Source organism: Streptopelia decaocto (genome assembly GCF_964273445.1).
Source record: "Streptopelia decaocto genome assembly, chromosome: 1".
Taxonomy (NCBI): domain Eukaryota; kingdom Metazoa; phylum Chordata; class Aves; order Columbiformes; family Columbidae; genus Streptopelia; species Streptopelia decaocto.
This window is the reverse complement of record NC_138663.1, coordinates 92,321,819-92,332,822: the sequence shown is the minus strand read 5'-3', so window position 1 is coordinate 92,332,822 and position 11,004 is coordinate 92,321,819. Positions and strand designations below refer to the sequence as shown.

The 11,004-nt window shown below is 37.9% G+C and overlaps 1 protein-coding gene across 1 annotated transcript in view; it reads right to left on the bottom strand.

Moving 5' to 3' along the window:
• Positions 1-5,623: 5,623 nt before the first annotated feature.
• The window catches only part of GUCA1C (guanylate cyclase activator 1C), a gene marked incomplete at its 5' end in the record, with an annotated part of 41,651 nt that continues 36,270 nt past the window's right edge, over positions 5,624-11,004 (bottom strand). The window contains 2 exons of the mRNA XM_082052250.1: positions 5,624-5,829; positions 8,823-8,910. Coding sequence (XP_081908376.1) covers positions 5,699-5,829; positions 8,823-8,910 — 219 coding nt within the window. The 3' untranslated portion in view covers positions 5,624-5,698. The remainder of the gene's footprint in view (positions 5,830-8,822; positions 8,911-11,004) is intronic.

Here is an 11,004-nt window from a genome sequence, read left to right as displayed (position 1 = left end):
GAAAATTGTCATGGTGCTAACACCTTACTAATTTTTTAAAAGTGTTTCCAAAATACTGATTTAATTCCTTCACTACACCCTTCTGCAGTAGCCCACAGAAATACTGTGCTGCATAAAAGGTTAATAAGATTCTGAATAAATCAAACATTTCTTATATTCTTTAGATATTAGCATGAAGAAATTCTGTTTCAGTTTGCAACCAATGGGATCACTGACTTATATGGGACCACAAATGGCCCATAAGTCCACATTCATTTATTATTCTGAGTGTACTTTGAGTTTTCCAAGAAAAATGGAGTTTAAAAAATCTGTAATTGCTATGTATATTCAAAATGCCAGAAGACTAGATGGCTCATGGGATAGGAGATCACTTGCTCAGACTCAGTTGTGAAAAACAGCGCTTGAGTATCATTGGCATTCAGAGGGTATTTAGTTACCTGTGAGAGAAGAAACTACTGTGTTTCCCAAATAAACAGTTTTCCACAGCATGCAAAATTCTGCATTCCAACACACCTGTTGTTACCTTACTAATTTGGACAGCTAATGAAAATAATATAGGGAGGAACAACAAAAGGTACGTTTGTTTTGCTGGGCTGTTGAACATCCTCTCTGAAGAAACAGAAGACATCTTAAGTGGTTAATTCCCTTGGTCCATGAGAAATAAAGTGCAATAGCCGTTGTGACCCAGCACTGTCCTCAGATATAAAAAACTGCTGGTGCAGATTATCACGATCTCAAGTTCCTAATGTGTAATATTACTAATCCAATTCCTTCTGAGTGCTTGACAATCTTGAAAGGCAGTTTTGGTTTGTACCTTTGTGCAGGAGATAGGCTTATACAGGGTAGTGTGTATGACCTCTTTTGGGCTCTTCCTTCAACAGTGCATTGTTGGAAATGTTTTTAATTCCATTAAGGCAGCAAGGAGAGCCAAATCTTGGACAGAGTCTGAGACAAAATATCATATACTTTCTGTTTAAGGTTTTGTTGAGCACTTGCGGAAGCAATTGAGTTGTCAAGTATCATCTGAGTCATAGAACAGTCACAACATGAACATGCCTCTTCATCACCTTTGTCTCTTCTTTTCCTCTTTTTCATACTTTGAAATTTGGACTTTCTTCTAGAGCTTGTCCCTTAGGGCCAGAGGCTGACATACCATGATGTCCGTTTCATGGAGCCTGATCGCCTCTACCTCCTCTCCAGGTTTCTTCCCCTGCTTCTTTTTCCCTGTGGTCTTTTTTGGTGTTCTGCGGCTCACTCCCATCCGCCCTCCCAGTCTTTCTGGTATTCTGTATGGGATGTAGGTTAGTCTAGGTTTTTCATAAGCAGTGCAGCTTTAAATGAGTTGGGAAGTTCAGGCCTTACTAAAAGCAACTAGACATTCAAGCCAGAGCCAGTGGTATTTGATATTTAGCAATGAAAAGCTAGTATTTCATTATAGTGTTGTTTGTAAGCACAGTGACAACTATGTAGTGACCTGTCTTAAATTCTCTCACAGTTCTACTGCAGAGGAGGTGGAAATAAAAGTTAAGTATTGATACACAAACATTTTTAGAACAAGTCTTTTTGGCAGTTAAGTTACCTTTGATAGGTGAACCTTCTCTCACGTTGCTGCTGTAAGGCAAAAATCAGTGCAGGACTGAGCATAAAACATTGCTTTTCACATTGAGCCGTATACCTTTATTCGAAGCTGGAGCTTAGGCTTCTGCTCTGTGTCCCAGTCAGGCTGTAGAAGTGAACAAGTTCTCTGCCTGCTACATGTACTGCCTGAGCAGTAGCTCCTTTCCTAATCTTTAGGTCAGAAGAAATTGTCGCATTACTGGAGAATAAAGCAAGGGTTAACCAAAGCCTGGTTATGAATGTAGATACACGAATGATGCAAACAGGTTGGGCTGGGACTGGAAAAAAGACCTTCTTCCAGCTAGAGATGGGTCATTACACTTGTTATTTCAGACAGAGCTCTTAAAACCTCAAGCCATGTAGATTTTGCCATGTTAAAAATCACATACTTGAGCTGTTTTCTCCCTCAGCTTTCTAGTAAGGGCAGGTCAAAATGTACAGCATAAAGCTGCATATATTTGCTGTTTTTGGAACATTCTACTGTATTTAGCAGAAGTTTTTAAAATGATATTTAAAAATCCCTCCCTGATATCTTCAGCAATTTCTATAACCATGCAAGACTTCTAGAAATCTTTCCCTGTGGAAAATCTTGAGTCAGTATCAAGTAAATGGACAGATCGCCCTGCATACAGGGAACCCAAGCTTTGAATATTTAGTTGAATATTTAGCTGTTAGGGTCTGTATGGTACAGCTAATCTTACATAAGGTCAAAAATTAAGTGCATCTATGGGATCTTGTTCACACCACAGCAAGTTATCCTCCCACTTTGTCAGGGATGCGTAACTATGGCATAAGGTTTAATCATGCCTGTTAATGCTTAAGCAGTTTCACATCTACAAGAGAAGGCAATTTGCTTTGAATTCCCAGATTCTCAGAAGAAAAAGTACCTATTTATTTTCCTAGCATATTGAGCTACCAGAAAGAAAAGGAGATAATTTTAGGACAATTAAGAATTGTTTGAAAAAGGTGACTGTCACACTAATTACTTTTAGCTGTTTGGATGCAATAAAAAGAGCATAAAGTCATAAGGATTTCTAAACAGTAAAAGAGCTTATATTAGAAGAGAAACGACCAATTACCCCATTGATTGGCAAAGCTCACCCAGCTGCACAGAGTGATTTTGAAACCTGTGATTCTTCTCAAGGTGAATATGGTGACAAAATCATTAGCCATTCTCAGTACACATCTATCTTAATTAAAACCTGCCCCCCCCGTGATGATGATATAGGCAGCCCAGCTTCTCCAGACACTCACAGCTGGCATCTGCATCAATCTTGTTGACAAAGATGCTTCTTGAGAGCAAGTGCTAGAATGTTTTTTTTGTCTCCCAGGCGGGGCTTTGAAGCAAAAGCATTCCTATGGGCTCTGGCAGCCCTCAGGATCAGCGGCTCAGCTCTGCCCCTTCACCGCTCGTATTTGCTAAGGGGTATAACGTAACATGAGCTAACATTAGGCTTTCTTTTTCCTTTTCTGCTGCCTATTAAACTAGCAATAAGCATTCCGATAATCAGGTCAACTTACAATATACCTTCATGACTTCAAAGCAGCTCCACAACAACAAGTTGCAGCTTCGCGTTGGTTTAGAACAAGACTTTGGGGAGTCACACTTGAGAGGTTTTTTCATGTGCGACTTGTTTTCACTGACACGCTTGGTGAGCAGCTGATGAATTTAGAAGAGTGACACCAATAGAAAATTGTGACCATAATGCATTTATCTCAAAGAGCTGTGTATCAAATGATGCTTAAATAGTTAAAGGAAATTTATGTTAATCAACTTATAAAAAACTAGATAGAATCTTATGACTAGTCCCAAACACATGTGGAGTTACTGTAGGTAAATATTTTTTGATATTATGTGCCAGAGTGTTTACATTAAACTGTAAAGATATTTGCTTCTTAATTATACAGGTTTCTGCTAAATGATTTTAGATCAAAGTGTGGAAAATGACCATGTCAGCTACTCCTTTAAAATTTAGTGTAACAAAAAATGGCTAAGAATATCCTTACATACATATTTTTTTTTAATACAACACAACACTCCTCCTGAATAGGTAATTCACTTCATATAATTACAGTTATACAGAAAAATTAGACAAGTTTAAATTGACATATTCTCTTTAAAATGCCTCTATAAAAAAGAGTCTGTGTAGATAGATAGTTTTCATTTTTTCAAAGCCCATGATTTCGTTAGTTTAAAAGCAAAAATCCAAGCCACATCTGCTCCCATGCACCCAAATTGTTTAGATTGGACCATATTTTAAAGCCAGTTCTGAAGGATACAACCCTCATAGGATCTAAATGCAAAAGCGTTAGATTAAGAAAAGGGATATTTTGAAGTCTGGGTGTGAGAAAACTTATACTGACAATGACATATTAATGTGTCAATGGTGAATAAATACAAGAACTTAAAATTTGAACCACCAGCAATCTCATGCATCATTCTCTCTCCTTTATTTATTTAGGAAAGGATATAAAAGATTCAAATGTCAGAACTATAATGTCAGAACTGTTTATAATGTCAAGTGATGCATGTTGCATACTCTTAGTATAGTCCGTTGATCAAATCAGAACCTGCGATAATAATTACAGATGATGGAGCACATTTCTTGTGCAAATGGACACAGATTTGAAGTGAATTTGGAAGAAAAACATTTTCATATTGAAGTCTTAATAATTGTTTCATTCAGCCTGCACCGATCCATGCACAAATTATTTTGCATAAAGCTGATGTTTCTAACACTAACAAATGTTAGTGTGATTCCTGCAGGGCACTGTCAGCCAAGGAGAACTTCTGATATAATGTAGTAATTTGATAAAACTTGTTGCGGACTTGAGAGAGAATCAGTCCTAACAGATCCAGAGAGAACTATAATTTTCCCTTTTCAGACAGTTCATGCAGTTCTGTTTTAGCTCGTAGAATTAATCTTGTTATTTATAAAGTAAGATTGAGTTGGTTTTAGCCTAGTTTCCTAGGAAAATGAGGCATATGTGATCATGCCATTTGTGAATGCCTTCCCTGCACTCCTAACAGCTACCACATTCAGAGACAATTGCAACCCAGTTTGAAAGAAGGTAGAACTATCAGAGAGACTAAATTGCTAAAAGTTTTCACCCAGGTATCTGGGCAGGGCAAAGATACCTAAATTAGTAGTCCCTGTCAGGGAAAGGCAGGAAGAATTCAGCTGTTAAACAGTCTGTTTGGCAGAAGCCAGCAGTCCCATCAGCAGGAATTAGTCATGATGCCTCTTACCTTTTGTCTCATGCAGCCATGGCAAAGTGCCCAGTGAAAACAAATTGTTTAGAAAAGGAGGACATACAAGTCAAAGGACACAAATCTCTGGGAAAACAGAGTGCTTACAAAATTATTTGGTTTCAGCTCTTCTTTGAACTTCTAATTTTAATCTACAAAGATAACAAAATTTCATTCCAGTGCTTCTATAAAAGGTTAATTTGAAAGAACAGTAGCTGAACCACACCAAACCATCAAACATCATATGTAATAAAATCTAGAATGGTAGACAGTTTGTTAAGGAGGGTGCACATCTCAGGAATATTAAACTGACCAAGATGTTTCCCAGAGAACCTACTCCAATTTTAAGAACTTAGAGCAAATGTTAAGTTAATGCAAACCAGGCTTCATTCTTAATTGATCCAGATAGAACACAGTCCTTCCTAGAAGTTCATGTCCACACTTTAGGTAGTAGATTAAAGAGTCTGTACTTAAAAGAAGAAATTTGTTAACTCCGTGTTTTCTAGAAAGGTTGCATTTTGTGATATTTTCATTATTTTATTGATTACTCTGAACAATGTTCACTGAGACCAAGCGAGTTACTTGTACTGCATCAAATAACTTTTCTGTTATATGTGGGCAAAGGTTTGTGTTCTGTGGCTGCCACAGTCATTAACGAGGGAAATAGTAAAGAAAAGGAGAGCTATGGAGTCAAGAGTGAAAATTGTTACTCCTGGAGCAGGCCACTTGGTATTGCCTGAGCAAGCTTGGACAACGTCAAGCTCTCTGAACATATCAATTATTATCTTCCTTGAACTGGTGACACAGGTGCCACATCCATCACTGGATCCTTCAGACGCTGTGTCTCCTGCCGCTCTGTATGACCTTGAGCACGTTGGAAAGGTCAAAACTTTTTGTAATCAATTCCATTAGGTCCTCGTCTCTTTCCACACCGTTGATAAATTCTTCTAGAGTGAGCTCCCCTAAAAGGAAATCAGATACCTCTTAGGAGCCGAGGAACCCAGCAATCACTCTCAGCCCAACACAAGGCCACGCATGCCATATTCAATCTCTCAGGAAGGTTCCCCATTCTTTGCTGATAGGCAAGTTTTCCAATGTTTTCTCACTTTATACCAGACTTTTTTTTTTTTTTTTTTTTTTTTCTGTTAAAGAGATCAAACACACCTTTCACATAAGTCTAAATATCTATGGTGACAGAAATGTGTGAAAAGAGTGCTAATGAAGCCTGTATCAAGGCTGAATTTAGATGTATGGACCAGTTCTCACTGAGTTAACTGGAATTTATCCTATAGCTCGTTTTAACATAGATTAGGGCATGACTTGCTGAGGATTACGAGGCATATTGCCTGTGTTGACTACTAGGATTATTTAGAGCCATGGTAAGATGTAGTAAAAAAATTAAGTGGTTTGATTGATAAATTCTTCCAAGTAACTGAAATGGTCATCCAAAGTGTGACTTTTTAGGCTCATGTCAAAAGCAGGTTATACCTTGGAAGTTCTGAGACAAATATAAAATCGTTTTTATTGTGGAGCAGGAATATGACTAAGCATTCTTCTTCTTTTTTTGCACTCTTCCCTGTCAGCAAAAGCAAAGGCTTGTCCTAGGTATGTGTCTACTCACATGTTACACAAGAGTGTACACAATTCTCTGCTTAGAGGTTATTACAGTGATCCTGCGATCCCTCTGAAAGGGAAAACAGGGTTTGGTTTAATAGGAAAAGCTTGATTCTTTCCTCTGAGGATGATTTAAAGCTTCTTGTTAAAATCACAAAAATGGATGATTTATCACTGAAATAAGAAATGACAGAAGGCCAGGCAAAGAGTAGGACGGCTGGATGACTTAGGGCCCCAGGGTGCAGGGGAGCAGAAATTCAAGTTGTGTGCACTTCTGGTGAAAGCTTAGCTAGATGACTTTTGGCTGTTTTGGGGTTTAAGTATAACAGTCCTCAGAGGTTTCTTGTGTTTCAGTTTTTGTTCATGGCAACCTTGGAAACTTCATTTGGTGTGAAAAAGGAAAATGATCAGCATTTGAAAAATGTGAAAACCACTTTCTACCCATGGGCAGTAAAGGTTCTTTCCTCTTCAGTCACAGGGGTCCTCGCTGCACTGGTGGGCAGGGTCATATACACACTATTCAAGTGGAAAGACATCAGCTGACAGGAGCCCTGGCTCTTAGGCTTCAGAGGGGGAGTAAGACCCTCTCCAGGGGCTGGGATGCAGTGCCCTGAGGATGTTCACACCTCCTCTTTCAACCCCAGTGCCCTTAGATAATCATCCTGGGAGCAGAGACAGAACAAACCATCTCTGTATGCTTGTTTGCATCCTCCTGCTTTGCCATTCATCCTCTTGCTTCTTCCAATCTCTCCTATGCCAGGCACTCTTACTTCCCATCTCCTTCCCTCTGTATTGCCTTTGACTGAGGCCTTTGGTTGGATAGGACTCGTCAGATGGACACTCTGCATCATTTTCCTGCTCATGCATGTCAGCGGGTCTGGAATTCCCTCCTCTTGATCCCAAGCTATATATTTCAAAGTACCAATACTGGTGCGTGAGTATACAAAAACCAGTGCAGTTACACATCGTTACACTGGCATGGCCAGACTCACTGTGACCGTGACAGGTCTCATGAAAATAAATTGCAAAGCTATCAGGAGATTTGTTCTAAGAATTGTTCCCCACAACCATGGGATTATTCTTTCAATTTTAATGTGAAGGACATTGCAACATTTATTTAATAAGAAGCTACAAGGAGGTAGCATAGTCTAAGCTAAACTTGGCAAATTTGTTCCGTTCCTTAGGTAGAGCTAGTCCTGCTGCTTTGCAGCTATTTAAAAAAAATGACTAACTATGTAAAGCGGTTTGAAATGGGAGTACGATGAAGATAATTCTGAATAATTAATGTTCTGGTATTTCACTGCTAAAATGTAAGACACAAAGGTTATTTTTCCAGCTGATGGTCTAACTCAGATAAGATTATTACTTGCCGTAAACATATGGTCAAAGCAGAGGCCAAAGAATGAATAATGATAGAATTTGGGTTAGATTCCAGAATATGACTATATGTTATTTGGGTCCCTTGGTAATTTGCCTTCACCCAAAAGATGGGCCAAGCAGGTGGGGAAAAAATCCTCCACAAGTTATTCACGTGCATCACAAGATCACTGCTTAAAATGTGACTATATATTACAAACAGCTTTTTTAAAAGTAACCTTAACATAGGAAATAGTGCTAGAAAAATGAACAAAAAAATGCCCAAAATTCATGGCTGGGATCTGATTTTGCTCTGCAGTGCTTTCCTGATATTCCTAACTTGTCAATGATTGCATTAGTTGATATAAAATGTACTTGCCAGTGGAAGGAGGTTCTTCATGATTAGATGTATGAGAGAAGACATTCACATGTGACAAGTTTTCTGTTAGAAACAACTCTGAAGCAATAAATAACAGTTTTAGTTTCCAAATGTGAGCCCAATTGGCATAGTCTAGCTATTTTGAGAAAAAACAGTAACGTGTCTTAGCATGTGTAAACAATCAGACTTCAAGGGACATCCAATGTGCTGTCCAATCTTTAGAACATGCTAGAGCCTGTGCAGTCATGCATCTGAATTGATTTTCTTATACATTTTAGATAGAATAAACCAACACAAATATACTAAAAAAGTACCTTGATGATACTTTCATTTTGCTTTGCAACCAGAGTACTGGCATTTTAGATGAACAGTACAAGACCTCCATGTTTTAGCCCCTACTGCATGTGACATGTATGTCATCTCAAGAGAGTCAGTTGATATACAGTTTACTGTGAAGCTGAAGTAATACGGGTAAGGAACAGATTCTGGCTTTCAGTTTGCCTAAACCAGTCAGTTCTTCAGTAGTGTGTTCAACTCCCCTCTTGGTCCCATACTTCGTTATAGGGGAAAAATCCCTGCCAATGCCAAGAAAACCCAAATTCTTACCATCGTTGTTCACATCTATCTTCTGAAATATCATGTTTGTGAACTCTTCAGCAGACATGTTTGTGTAGCCATTGATAGCCTGGATAGCCTGAAGGAAGAAATGCGGAAAGATTTTTCAGATGTTTTTTCCCATCAAGTTGTGAAAACAAGACACTAGAAACTACACTAATTGTGATTCAGCTCTTTAGTTCATCAGCCCTTTCAAAAATCACTAAATAAATAGCTATTTCAAGTAAATCTTCAGTAATGAGGATTGGAAATTTAATTAACATAACACAGCCTGAAGATTACAGACTAATTTACATATCTCTGAAGGTCTTCTGAAACCATGTGGCACTTCTGCTCTTCAATACAGTTTAGATTCCACACCAGCATTTTTATCTTGCCCTAGAGAGTTCTCTTATCTTCAGAGAGTGCCCTATGGTCTGTATGATTTAAATATAGTATTATTTTTCACAGCTGAAAACACATTAGGAGAAAGCCTAAGTCATTTTTTGTTAAGACATGTTTAACTCAGTAATCACAAATAAAGTCAGACCAGCAGTCCTGGAGTTTGGCAGAATTTACTTGTTCTCCAAAGAAATTAAGAAAACCAGAAGTCTCCCCTCTACTCCTTCTGTGGCAAAGGGAACCAATGCTTGGAGTAAAGGTATACATGAATATTTCTCCAAAATTGTGTCCTATTCACTGAGACAGTAATTTTTGCATTATGGTGATCATTTAGGTTAATAAAATAGTTGCCTATGTGTTAAGAGCCAGTGGTCCAGAAGCAACAAACATATGTTTACAGAGTTGTACTCAATATCACAATTAGTAAGTGACTGCGAAAATACATAAGTATATATATGTAAACACACATGTGTACATGTTCTGTAATGGCCATACTATAGAATTTGTTTTTCTACACCTGAATTATCTTGACATGAACTGTGTTGTGTAAGATAATTCACTGTATGTGCCATTTTTTTTTTCCTTTAGTGTTCTGATATTATTTTAGAACTCATTGTATTTAAATAAAAGGTAAGTTAAACCTATTTAGCACTGTTGTGGAATTCATGATGATCACTGTGTTTATTTTACTTTGCACAAATGAATTCAGAAAGTCAGGAAGAACTTTACAAAAAAAGGTACATAAACTAGTATGTATTACTAATTCATACTTTAGATACTTCTGGTGTTTTATATGTCTGGTCCTGGTGCAGTCTTCAGAGGAAGGCTGTACCTCTGCCACAGTTAAATTTGTTGTAGTGCTAAGAGGGAAGCAGTGGTTCCTGAAGTACTTGAATTGCTGACTACCACAGGATCGCCCTTAAATAATAAAATAACTGTGCTATTAAAAGGCACTGAAAATGTTTATGATTGTCTGGAAAGAATTTTGATGGTTGATAATGATCTGCTGTTCCAAAGTTTGCATAGCTGTAGGGACAGATGAAGTTTTAATAGGTCTTCTGTGATTTAAATTAATGTTTCAGGTATGACATATATTTTTGGACAAGCCCTTTTTACTGATGCTTAGTTTAAGCAGGGCCCATAAGGGCTGTGAGCGTGTATTTTTATTTTTCTTTAGAGCCCACTGATTTTAATCTAGCCTAGATCAAATGGCTTAGGCAGGTTTACATTAAAGTTCTTATACTCCAAAAGAGAAGATGACACACAGAGGTTTAAACTGATTTTAAAACCAGGTATGTTGAAAGAGAAATCTTCACATTAAAAGCATAAATCCCAAAACAAAACACAGTTGCTTCATTGCCTCTGGGTGAAAAATGATGGAGAATATCTGCAAAAGAAATAGAGGAGAAAACTAGGAGATGCAGCCTCTCCTGCCTTCAGAAAGCTGCTCTTTAGACGGTGATGCATCAGCTTTATTTGTTTGACCCAGTGGCTCCATGTGGCTCCAGTTCCTTTTAATTTGGGCAGTAGCTCTTGAAAGTCTGTAACAGTGACTAGGCCGGCACCAGCAGTAATTCAGAATCCAGGAAAAATACAAATACGTTCCTTGTTTATAATGACATTAAATCCCTGTTTGGATTTTATGCTCCCTGCAGCAAAACCTTGATCTGTAACAAGTCTTGTACATTTAGGGAGCAACATTAAGTCATTCGTATTTGCAAAAAAAACCTATAATACATTTTGGATGAAATCAGCTACTGAACTGCAAAATATTATTTCACTAGAGCAAGTT